General features: G+C 31.0%; 1 protein-coding gene across 1 annotated transcript; it reads left to right on the top strand.

The window, feature by feature from the left end:
* Positions 1 to 3,954: 3,954 nt before the first annotated feature.
* On the top strand, positions 3,955 to 6,470 carry LOC132929977 (RNA-binding protein 14-like). Its single transcript, XM_060995635.1, has 3 exons — positions 3,955 to 4,115; positions 4,890 to 5,127; positions 5,722 to 6,470. The coding sequence occupies exons 1-3, from the start codon at positions 4,110 to 4,112 to the stop codon at positions 6,249 to 6,251; spliced, it is 774 nt and encodes a 257-aa protein (XP_060851618.1). The 5' UTR covers positions 3,955 to 4,109; the 3' UTR covers positions 6,252 to 6,470.
* The last annotated feature ends 7,581 nt before the right edge of the window (positions 6,471 to 14,051 follow it).

The raw sequence follows: 14,051 nt of genomic DNA, 5'->3' as shown, positions 1-14,051 counted from the left end.
GGGTGGGATAAGGTTGAGTTAGCTTCTTAAAACACCCCCTCCATGTTGTGTATGCCACTGGATAAATTTATATCATAGCATTAAAAAAAAAAAAATGTATTGGTATACTTATTGTAACTGGCCACCGCGCACCGACGTCTGTTAACAATTTATTACCTTGCCAAACAACTTTTATACTTTTACACAAAGTAAATTTGTAACATTGTATTTTATCATTTTTCTCAGATTAAATAAAAATTGATAAACTCTATAACTGTTGGTAGGTACATTTACGCTCTTTGTGTACTCATACTAAATTAAAATGAATTCTAGTATTATAAACCTCGTTTATTACCTATAAGTATATATATATATTACTGGGTAATTTATCATTGAAAGATCTTAAACTAAATTTTACATTTCAGTCACGCGTGTTGTAACTTGGCAAATTTACCTTTATAATATTTCTCATTCAATCTGAATGTTAGTTACCTACATCTAAGTGTGTGCACTGCAATTTTAAACATACAAATCAATATTTATACATTCGTGTTTAAATGTTAACTATAATATAATTACGAATTGTATTGCCGCGGTCTCTTGCAGTCTGCAACATGCGATTACATAAGAATTAAGTACGTAAAATCGTGCGTCATGTTTAGAAAATATGAAAAATGTAGAGAGGAAAAGATAATGTATTATTTTAATTATCGTAACAGTTATTTATTACTACCTAATATTAATATTATGTTAAAGCCAAGAGTACCATATAGATGTTTGTCATGGTAATAATAATTATTAACGTTAAAGATCAAGGGCTACGATGAGTAATAGTCACTGACCGGTCACTAATATTTTCGTATATAATATGATCACTAGTCATATTACATTATTATAATAACGCAAATCACTACTGCATTATATTGATTATATTGTGAATACATCGCGTTTATGGATACTTAAAAATGTTTTTACTTCTGTTGAGAAAAAACAATTTGGCGCCACTGTCCGAGTACGGGAAGGAGGGGTTGGGGGTACCGTCGTAACCCGCAAGCTTTTAACAACGATTTAATCATATTATAGTAATATTAATATCTATAGTATAGCTCATGGGCACGAAACGTAAAATAATAAATCGAATCGATTGCCGTGAATTAATGTCAGATTATTATTATATGTTTCTATTGTCGCGTTTGCTGGCGGTGCTGCGAACGTTAAATCGTAACTGGTAATAGTATTTTTTTTTTCGATTATTCGACGACAATAGAATAACACTGCGCGTGCGCCAATACATAGCAGACGACAGTTTTTTTTTTGTTTGATTGGTGGTACAACAGGTATATTATATTCAACAGATATCAATATCGCGGTGCACATCATAATATTTTATATTGTGCCGAAATAATAAGTAAAATGACCGATTCGTGCCGTAGGTATATTAATATATTATAAAACACTATAGGCTACACGTTACTCAGCTGTGGTAAGGCTCGTTATGCACCTCAAATAAATCGCGTAAATGTGTGTATATTATGAGGCACCTGGAGCGGCGGTGAGTTACCTTGAGCTTGAAATATTATATCGTGGAAACACGGCGTCGGTTCATCGCGGTTCAAGCGGTTATATATTACGATATTACTCGGACGTATTCTGCGGTTGCGCCGATCGCTTTATAATAATACGAATCTAAAATAATAATAATAATAATAATAGGTAGTGCATATAATATTATTATATTAACGGCAGCGTTTGTCCGCAGTAAGTTCACCCGCAGGCTATATACGTAAACGCGTAATGTTGCAATTATTTATATTATTATTATCGCTGTTATATAACGCCAAATTGAGCGTCATGGCTATAACTGGCTGCGTTTCCGACACTCGAGTCAAACGTGCAAATCGTAATATTTCAGCCCCGAGCAGCACCGTACACATATGGAATTATAATATCGAATCATAATATAATACAAAGTGTGTGTTCGGATAACAACGAACTCCATCCACAAGTTCACAAATATCCTTTCCTTCGAAACTGTCCGCGAAATATTTAGCGAATCCATCGTATATAATATAATATTACATAATATGCGCACTGACCTCGAGTTTATATCTATAAGAATTGTTCAACAAAAAATTGATCGTGTAAGTGTGGTAATTTTAGAGCTGACATAAGCGCCATAACATATTAAATTATAATATATTATAACTATAGCTGTATTAGTGACTTCATCAGGATAAAAATGAACGGACATAAAATATGGTGCTGTATCGATGTAACTCTATTTTGATGGGCAACAGGTCTTTTAGTCCGGGGACAAAAAGTCCGGATTCAATTTTTATAGTCGGAAAATTCAAAATATTCTATATAATTAATATTTATTTTAAAAATTTAAAAATGTTTTTAGACATTATATATTATACACATTATATTATTATAATATTATATTTTATTATTTTCATTTATAATTATATAATTTATTATTAATTATAATTAATTTTAATAGGTACGTAGATATCAACAAACAATGAATTTTATTTTATTTATAAACATGTAAACTAAAAAAAAAAATAATTATAATATTATTACCTATATATAATAAAAAAAATATAAATTTGTGAATTTGTCATTACTATAATAGATACCCAACTATAGTGGATTTCCGTTATATTTTTGTTAGTTATACGAAAATATAATAGTTTAATATGTGTACAAACATTTTTAAATTTTTAAAATAAATATTAATTATATAAAATATTTTGTACTTTCAGACTTCATGTCCCACACTAACAATGTACTCGGACTTTTTGTCCGCAATTAATTTTGATGTATCTCAATATAACGAATTATTTCGACCGAGATAGTTAATATAATCGTATAGTAATTAATAGCACTTTATATATTTTTGAACGTGATTCAAACACTGTCTAAACGTTAATGGTATCTCTGAAACTTTCGTCAAAATCGGGCGAGTAGTTTTCGAGTGTATAAGCTATAAATATACTAAGGACATTGCTTTTTGTTGTACATTTGAATAACAAACAATAAATTAAATATTATTTCATTTAAAAAAAAACCAAACCAACGTAGGTATTCAATGTGGTGGTTCGGCTAGTCTATATAATAAATTGTTTTTGTTTTTATTTTATTTCAATAAAAATTGACAATTTATAAACATAAAATTATTTAATATTCGTGAGTTAAAAGTTTAAAACGAAATTTTCAAGCTAGTCAGGAATTTGTGTAGGTTGTGTAATTATTATGGAGGAGGATTAGGGTGTTGTATCCTCTAAGATTTTTAAACTCTACTGATTAGATTAATTTTTTTATCAAATAAGAATTCAAATAGTTTGACTGTTAAAATAACTTTTTTAGCAAAATTAAAAATAGTCTATCATGTTAAAATAGATATTGTTTTTAAAATTGTTGGTTTCAATATGGTTTTATTCATTATTTATTATCGCTTATAGTTTTAAATAAAATTAATCTTATACTATAATATTTCTGCAATGTTTCTGGATAAAATAATATATCATATTATATAGATCCTATTTCATTATTATTATTATTATCATCATTAATTTAAAGTACTCGCGGCGGTGATACGGACGTATTTTTATTCTCGTACATACGGTCACAATCGTTTATTTTCCGCCGCACGTAACCGGTCGAATGGCTGGACCGGTTTCCCGGACAAACGGAGCTGGACCGCGACGGATAAAGGACTCGGTAGCCCATAACTCCTTCCGCAGGGGGGTCTCGCTGGGGGGGAACCGCAGCGCGTTGTACCCTCTCTCACTCCTCTCCAGCACGTCGCCCGCCTCCGCATCGTACGTGTTGTTTCGCGTATTATTATTTTTTTCATTCCCTTCCTTTTTGTCCGTTGTTATTTTCCCATTATTCTTCGCCGACAGCATCTTTTTCCTCCGTCTTCTTCTGTACTTCTCCCGCACTCCGTTTTCCCTGCATGCACGTACCGCGGCTATTTAAGATCCAAACGTCCGTCAATCGGTACACAAATTGGACCGCAGTGACTTGAAAGAGACGCTCGCAGTTTGTACTTTCGATATAACGTACAGCGTACAAACCACCGTCCGTCTTAAGTCCGTCACGTTATTATCATCATCATCATCATGAAGGTAAGGTTTTTGAACGCGCCGCCACTATATCGTAGTATAATGTTTTTGTAATGCAGCGAACGTTCGATTAGATCGAAATCATTTTTAAATTTTGCCGAAATAATTTATTGTCAGGAGAACGTGCGCGTGTTGTTTCCGTCTCATACAAACGAAAATATATCAAATTTGAGTTTTGCAGGACCAATTTTGTGTTAACTTTTAGAATGAACTGAACTGTTAAAAACTTAAAAAGTTATTTGTGTTCTCTCGTCGGATTTTACGATATTCTTATTGTTAAGCGAGATGAGTATGTAAAATATTAAAATGCTAATAAATGCTTTAAAAGCTCATAACTTGTTCAAAAATTAAAATTTCATAGAAAACCAACGAGAGGACATAATCTAACAACACAAATTTACCATGTTGTACTTTAAGACTAAGACGGAGACAATACAATATGCGGTTTAGTGTTATCATAATAAATACTTTTACGAAATGGGCGATTTTTATACGTAATTCGAACAAATAAAAATAAATGACTCAAAAACCAAGTAATAAATGTTATATAATACAGATTAGGTACGTAGAATAGGATTTTGGTTTTGGTTTTCTGCATACGATTTCGAAAAAAATAGCAATACACGTTCGAATCGTTTATAATCTCTTTGTTGTTTAACTCTTCGGTTGAAAATTACTAAGACGATTTAAACGGTTATACAAGTACACGCGAACGAGTAGTGGCTAAATAATTATATTGTTCGACTAACAAATCTTTTCGCGTCCTCTATTTTGCAGGTTTCTTACGCAACCGCCCTGCTGTTGGCCGTCGTGGCAGCCGCTACGTCGTCGGAAGTCCAAAAGTCCACCGCCGCCGCCGCTTCCGCACCGTCATCTGCACAATCGCCGGCGCCTTTCCCGGGACAAGGAAGCGTCCCGTACCCGGCACAGAGCTACCAGTATACATCCGACTACGCCGGACCATTGGCTAAATCTTCGTTCGGACCCAAGGCCGCCGTCCCATCGTCTGCTTTTGGTAAGTCAACATCACACAGACGTATTGTTGCTATAATACATCACTACAACCGGGCACGCTGTAACCAAATCATCGAAAGTTTCGATTTGGTGTGTTAAGCTTAAATATTAATATGAAATTACCTATTATCGAACTCAAAAATAAGAAAATTATCGTTTTTTACGATGTTATAATTTTTAAGCGAGTAATGAGTGTACAAAATATTAATATTTAAGAGAACACGTTCAAGTGAACACAGATCACGTACTTACCTTTAAGTTTGGTAATAGATTATTTCGCTTATCATTTAAATATACCTATTATGATAGCTATACCATCAAATTGTAACTGCTGAACGTATATATTTTGGTGTGTCACGCGTTAATAACTCGAAGACAACAGCAGGTACGATTTTCTCTCTGAACAGTGATAGTCACTGTCATATATTTTATCGACGTGGTAAACCAAAATTCGAGTGTAAAATAGTAATTTTTACTAAAATTTCATTATTTGGGTATAATGCGATAACCAGTGTCCAACATGCAGTTATATAACAACCATTGAAAATAATAATGATGTATTTTGTACTTATCGCGAGCCTTTTTACGTTTTCAGCCGCTTACCAACCGTACCAGCACCATCAGCAGTACAATTTCGGACCACACCAACAATACTATCCAGCTTCCGGATACCCCGCCGCCGGACAGTACCCGACCGCGTACTCGGCACAACCATCGACCGGCGCCGCTTACCCAACTCCGTACTCTGCTTACCCGTACCCGGCCCAACCATACCACGGTGGCTCTTACTCGCCCTATCCAGGTGCCTTCCCGTCGTACTACAACGGTCAATTCGGCGCCCCATCCGCCGCCGCTCCATACAACGGTCACTACTCGGCCGCCTCTCCGACCGTCACTCCGTACTCGTCTCTGCCGTCCGCTTACCAACAACAACCGCTGCAGCACTCGTCGTCGTTCTATAACAGCGGTGCAGCCGGTCAACAGTACGGCCTGTCCCAACAGTACCTCTCCCAACAGCAATACCCGTCCCAGCAGTACCAATCGTTCTACGGTGCAAACTCGCCGGCCGTCCCCGTCGCCGCCACCGCCACTGACGCAGTCAAGGCATCCGCCGAGAGGAAATAAAAACGATTGATCATCATGGACATCCGGCCGCAGGATTTTTGACTTATTTTTTCACTATACTTAGTATATATATATATGTACGCGTGTATTATTATTATTATTTATTTTTGCAACACTTATATTGCCATATGATATGATAAAATTAAGTATAATAATATATTTAGTGTAATTATATTATAAATACTGTTTTATAGTCATTATTAAAATATTATGATACTAGCTGATCTTGTACACGTGGCCCGTAGATTTACTCCTCCTCGAACTCGGTTAAATCTAAACTGCACAGATTCTGAACACAATTATTTGAGTCGTTTACGGGTCTAAAATTATGTTCAACTATAATCACTAGTTTATTTTCTGCGACCAACGGCAAAAATGATATATAAATTTTAAAAAAAAGATAGTTTTTCACCAATAAACTATAATATAATAACATTGATGTGTTGAACGGTAAAAAACAATGTATGGCACTTCGAATCTATTGGCAATAGTGTTTTGAACATCTGTCGAAAACTGTGCATTTACATATCAGGGCAATGCGTTTTGGGTCGTTGATTTTGCATATTAAATATTATATCTATTAATAATAGCTGATCCTGCATGGCGTTACCTGTGAACAATTAAATAATGTCAGTGGATTTATTCTGTATTAAACTTGAATATAAGCTACATGTTGTTTTAATATTTGAAACGTGGGTTGTTTTAACAATAACTATAAAATATATACGGGTCTAAAATTAAATTAAATATTATAATAGCTATTTTATTGTCTATAACCAATGGCTGTATCCATACAAACAAAAACGTCAATATATTATCTCTGTGCAAATCTTTCTTTAAAACAAAAAATTTAATAATTCTCTTCGAAATGCATATCATCAAGTATAGAATTACCTATGTACTAAATTACAGAACCACGAGTGCGATAGACTTGGTTATAGATGATAGATCGCTTACAAATGCTTACACACGCAAACATTGTCTTTTATTAGTATAAACGCATCATACCAGTTTCCTAAAATTCAATACTTATGTATACAATAACTGAAAAGACTGCGTACTTGAATTATTTTTTAACTAAAATATTTCCAAGCACGTCGATAATATTGATACACCATAAAATAGGTTGGTAAATCGCATATACCTATTTAGTCGATCACAATTTTAACGATGTCTTCGTGAATTAAATCATATTACCTATTTATTACGATTTATACCAGGTAAGAATATATTATAATATACGCGTTGCGTTGGTTTAGTATGATATAATGTATAAGGTTATGACGACAATGTAAATCTTACATCATATGGCCAACGATATAATTTGTGTGCATTAAATTCAAGAAGGCAAAATTCATGATATAGATGACTATTTTGTACTGCGGCGGTGGTCTGAGTAACAACGCGATTTTATCAAAATACGACCTTCTTGAAGTCCACGATATGTTTAAAGATAACACTTGTTGCATTTATATTCACACCATAGGTACATAAGTTTTTTAAAGCTGATTTGAATATTAAGATATTTAAACGAATATGCCTTAATTTGTATAAATCTTAGGTTATATGGCGCCTGCGAAGAAAATAAATGTAAATACTTCAAAGATCGTGTTATTAGAAAAACAGAAACTCAATAATTTAGTTACATAGAGGATTTAAAACAAAAATATTACTATTAAAATAATATTGAGATAGGTGTGTCAGGATGATAACCATATAATATTATACTATAGTGTAATATTTTTACTTGTTAGAGGTACTATCCCCGTGAATGCATTAGACAATATTGCGTTATTTTTTATAATATATAACAATTTTGAGAAAAATTCAACAACAACTAGATATAGTCCAATAATAATAGATTGTCTTCTTATTTTAATTACTTGTATTATTATTTATATTTTAAATTTCCTTAAAATATGAATCCTAGTATTTAATAATTATTACAAACTATAAATAAATTCCATTGAGAAGTATATTGTTAAAAAAAAAACTAGCAAACCAGTGGCATGCATAACTCCACCGACCGATCAAATTAGTTTCAAAATTGTTTAATCTTATATTTAAACTACACTGATAGTGATAAATAAATATAATAAATTTGGTGACAACTGTCGGTGAAGCAATAAACAATATAATATTATAATTTTGTCTGTGAGTTTATCTTTACGTAGAACAATATATATAATAATATTTACAATTACTTGGAACCGATGGAGCTAATATAAATTTTGGTTCTAAATTATTTAGATATAAGAAAGTCTCACTGCGTATTATGTACTTATAAAAGTTAAATCATCGGAGTTAACATACCGTAACCAATTTAGTATAATATTAATAGAAGTTTTATTCAAACTTAAACGAAATTATAGAAAAGAATATATAAATCCTAATCAAAAAATATATTTTAAATGAATCATCACATAGTATGTAATAGTTCACATTTATATACATAATATACAATCGATAGACAATAATAATACTGTATATAATACATCGTACTTTGATCGTATTTACACACCACTTTACCTCTTTCACATTTTCACGAAAAGTATTTTCCAACTTCGTAAATAAAAAAATAATAAAACCATGTACACAATTATTCGTAAAAAAAAATAAATAAAAGCCAATTGTTGAACATTGCAGACCTGACGTCGACGTCGGTGGTGCCGGCGAGTCATCGATCCGACGGAGGTCTTCGACCCTCCTCCGCCGCCGCCGGCATCTCCACGTAACGTGTACATGTATATCGGTACCTACATAAGATTTATCATTTCGTATATATATTATTGTATATGAAGAAATTACTATGTTTGTTATCGTATCGACTCCGACATAGGTACCCGTAAAGAACATGATGCGAGCTTGTAACTACCACCAGATGCAATAGAAACGGACTATCGCCATTATCGAAAGAACACTATGGCGAAATATTTTGAATTTTCTGTGTATGGATGATTGGCCTGCTTAGGCAATCAATCTTCAAAAAAGGGATTTTAGAAAAAAAAAATATATATTATATCTAAAAAACTATAATATAGGTATACACTATATTTGTATTTTTCATTATATAATTATGTTAATTTCATGAAATAAGAAAAAAAATATACTATCTATGAGAACCAAGAAAAAAAGTCATTATAAATATTTTTTTCCTGAAATGAATACTTTAATTTAATATCGTATAATTGTATTCATCATTTGGTTATCCAATATCCATTCTAAAATATAATACACATATCAATAGGCATATTATAATTTATAATATGTTCATTTATTGCCACAGAAAATAATTAATATGTATATTTATTATTTTATACATGTTTTATTATTATATAATAACTTATTTAACTATTTTATTTTTTAATTATCTAGGTGTATATCACATAAAAACAATATTAATGTTTTTAATTTCTTAATGAGACAATATTTTGGAAATTATTATTGCAGAATATCATTTTTCTATTACAATAGTTTATTATTAAACAATAAACACAAATATAAATATAATGAAAAATATATTTAAAAGATCAGAGCTATTCGGAACTATAGATACATTTTATGTTTATAGACCAGCTTTTTGGACTCTCGTAGCGGTGTATAGTAAATTAATAAAGGTCTCTGTTAGTCTTAATGACTATGAGAAATTATTTTAGATTCTAAACGATGAATGTATCGGTTTTTGTGGTTTTACAATTGTTATGTGTTTTTAATTATTATTTTTTGTAGTTTATGTCATTAGCTTTTGAAGCAGTTACAAGTTACAATGTTTAAATTTTTAATTTTTGGTATGGTTTTTGGTAAAAAATTGAATATATGTACCACTTGGGATTTGGATAAGGGCGATAAAAGTAAGAGATTCCTAGTACTTTTCAAAATAGTTGAGAAAAACTCAAATTTCCCAGCTTTTGTTTTCGATTACTTCAGTACCTATATTATAATTTATAGAAATGGACGCCAGGCTGGACGTATTTATGGATCAACTACTATATTCTACTGTATATAGACACGAGGGCTTTGATCAGCCCGCAAAAGGATCGAGTTCGGAGTCGTGTGTATATACGTGAACACTTACAAAATGAAACGACATTACGTGCGTGCGACCGTGCCGGATGACCACCGGCCGAGGAAGACGACGATAGCGAGACAACCGGTCCGCTCGACGTCTGCTGCAGCTGTGCGCGCGGCCTTGATCTTGGAAAAGGAGGAGACGGGTATAAGACTGGTCACGACGAAGACGGCAGAGACCAGACACAAAAGGTCATGTGCGACGACCACTGCGTATGTAATAATATTATCTATAATATAATTACTGTATGAAGTATACGCGTGTCCAGTGGACAAAGGCTAGCCACGGTCCTGCATAGTCCGGTCGCAACAGGGTCGACGTAATTAAGAAATGATTGATCATATCAATTGTATGGTGCACACTAACGACACACCATGGGGAGAGCTAGAGATGTAACATAACAGTGGCTTATGAGTCCATCGATTTTTGTGAGCCGAAACCAAATCCATATGCGAGCCAACCTATAACGATCCGTATATGAGTTGAAAAAAAATGTTACATATCCACGCACGAATTTTAGGGAATTTGAACTTGTATTGAAAACGGTTCAGTAGCTATAAGTACAAATAAAAACACGTTAAATTTTATATTATAATAAAAATATTTTTTTAGAATAAAAGATTACTTTTAATTAAATGAATTTTTCATTAGTTTTCGTTTTATTTTTATTTTACTTCCTTTGGATAAACATGTATACTTATGTTGCATTTTTATAGCCCCCAAAAAATTCTTCAATTCCTAATGTAGTAACTCTTCAAAAATATTATAATTTTTAGTAAATAACCATCAATAATTGGCAGCATTAATCGCAGCAATTCACTAAATTTTAGCGAAAATTCTATGCAATTTATTATTAACAAATAATAATTATACATTGAGAAATGCGTTTTAGGTACAGTTTCATATGGTTTAGAGCTAGAATCATGTAAATTTTAGTATGGATGTTCAAATCTTTCCCACGCGATATAATTTAATTTCAATACAATACTCCAGATTCAATATCCTTCAAAAACGATGAAAATGTACATAAATTCGACTAGTGCGATCAAAATTATACAACTATGCGAAATTATACAAAATACATTTAAGATTATAATTTACAGTGGCACATAACAAACTATTCATAAAGACATCAATAATTAATTGTATGAATATTATATAAAAATTTATAAAAATCAATTGGGGGGGAAAAAAAATAACTAACTTAATAAAAAAAAAGGTAGGTAAGAGTGGTTACAGCTTTGTTGTACATTAAATGTCGAATGGGTCACTATTATGAGTATATTAAATTTGAATTTAATGATTTATCATTATAATATACGAAAAACGATTCTAAGCAGAAACGGTCTGTCAGTTTATATCACTATAAGTATCCATAGGCATAGATTGAACATAAATCACTTAAATTGGGTTTAATAAAATATGGAATTCGTACTCGATTGTGCCTCAAAAGAAAAAGATCAGATCACTCAATATTTTTCATCAATCCGCAGACTGAAGTCGTACATGTTGGTAGTTAAGAATCGTGAAATAAAAAACTCTTTTAACGCGTACACGGCGTCTAGAGACTTTTAGAATTTAATTTTAGTACTATATACTTCGTGGAAGCTGCACAAACTCCAAGTCACTTTACCAATAAAGGTGTGACTAAAAAGTAAAAAGTTGTTTTTCAAGTCGTTGCGATATTGTGAAAATACCAATATTTATGGAACATGCAATGATTAATAGCTAACATAGAGTAATATCGTATTTTAGTATACGAATAAACAGGATTTTCGATATTAATTCAAAGAATACATTATCGTTATAAATTTACTCGAATATGACAAAAACTCGAGGCATCAAAAGGCATTAAAAAAATTATCACACGGACATCAATAAACCATGGAGTTGGCAGTGTATACGTAACACAAGATGCGATAAAATACATTCGAAGGACCCGTATTTTCATGAATACATTTTTTCACTCGGGATAACTAGTTTTTTTACAAATCAAAATTTAGATTTTAATGTTGTAACTATTAAAATATAGGTTTAGTACTATAGTAGTACCCGCCTATACGTCTATGTTTTTTATTCTAAAACTATTTGAATTTACACTAAAAACAATTTATCATGCATATTGTATACATTATGGCTTCATTAAAATAAAAAATAATAATACCTATAAATAAATATTCATTCATTATTATTCAGAAAAATAAATTAATTGAAAAACATACTGTCGTAATTAAAATTAAATATTCTTAGCATTAGGTATGTTTTATTTTTTATAATTATGTTTACCTATGAATTATAAGTAAAGTTTAAGTCAACTATAATCTACAATATAGATTCTATATCATCAATTTATTACTAAATATAATTCGGTTTAATTTTTAACTACTTATTATAACTAAGTTGTAGACTCTAATTTTCTAGCGTTGCGCCGATAAGCAATATTATATAAGTCTTGAACATAATATCTACACGTGTATCTATTTAAAATCGAATATTAATTACTTTTATTCATTCGTTATTCTTCTAACATTAACTGTAAATCCAAATGATGACAAAACCGAGACACTCACCAATATTTATAGCAAAACATAATATATTATGGAAGGACTGAAAAGTATTACTATATCAAATATTAAATTTTTTCTATTCGATAATTTTTAGATATTGGATAAATTTTAATTATACAGTTTCCCGTGAGGATTTACCCATTTCGATACCTCCTGAAATAATGGAGATATCATAATTCTGGTTTTTTAATAAGATTCACAGAGACAAGACTACAAATGTTTCATAATTATTTAAAAAAAAAATTGTAGATAATCATTTTGTAGAGTTTATTTTTCTGAAAATATTTACTTATCAACATTTTAATTTTATTAATATTATTTTTAATTTCAAAAAAGAACTGCGAATTATTTAATACGATAGTGGTATTATTGTATAAAACATGTGGCCTGAGTATTCGTACGGCCAGCGAACGCCTTCAGTGTTTTACTCGAAACTAGAAAAAATATTAAAAATCAGTATATTAATGAAATTAAAATTTTGAAAAAAATGAACTCTACAAAATGGCTAAGGATCTTCAATTTTTTTTGAAAATTAAAAATAAAAAAATATATTTTTAACATTTTTACAAAAAAAAAAATAAGTTAAAACATGAAATATTTGTAATTCTTGTCCCTGCGAGTCTTATTAAAAAATCAGAATAATGGTATTTCTATTATTTCAGGAGATATCGCAATGGATAAATCTTCACGGGACACTGTAGTCTAGCTGTAGGCATATATCTAACAAAAATAAATTGATACTAATTTAAAATAATAATAATTATTCAAATTACTTTTTGTAGAAATAATGAAATGATCCATCTTGAACAAAAAAAAACATTGATTAAATAATCAATAATTCACTATTACTTTCAACCTTCGGCATCAAATCAAGACCTTGACAATTAAATATTAATATTGAGAGACCCCCCACAAGAAGTTACTATGTACTATTATAGTTATAGAAACAATTATTAAAACTGATCGTTCCCTATCACGATTCACTGTATTACCTGTGACATTTTATTTGTAAGAAAAAATGATAGTTTATTTTTAATTTATGAATGGTTTCAAGTGAAATAAACTATTTAAAATAATTATTGATTTTCAAATAAAATTAAATGGACTCAAATCATAAAAGTATTTGAAAGTAAACTTATAGTTAAGTCTTAAATTTATCAAATC

The sequence above is a fragment of the Rhopalosiphum padi genome, chromosome 4 (assembly GCF_020882245.1).
Source record: "Rhopalosiphum padi isolate XX-2018 chromosome 4, ASM2088224v1, whole genome shotgun sequence".
In the NCBI taxonomy this organism is placed as follows: Eukaryota; Metazoa; Arthropoda; class Insecta; order Hemiptera; family Aphididae; genus Rhopalosiphum; species Rhopalosiphum padi.
The sequence above is the reverse complement of the archived record's forward strand: the minus strand, read 5'-3'. Positions and strand labels throughout refer to the sequence as shown.

What these genes read in the sequence shown, in the direction of transcription:
- LOC132929977 (XM_060995635.1), top strand. An exon ending in CGTCCCATCGTCTGCTTTTG is followed by an intron (nt 5,128 to 5,721) that starts GTAAGTCAACAT and finishes TTACGTTTTCAG; the next exon opens with CCGCTTACCAACCGTACCAG.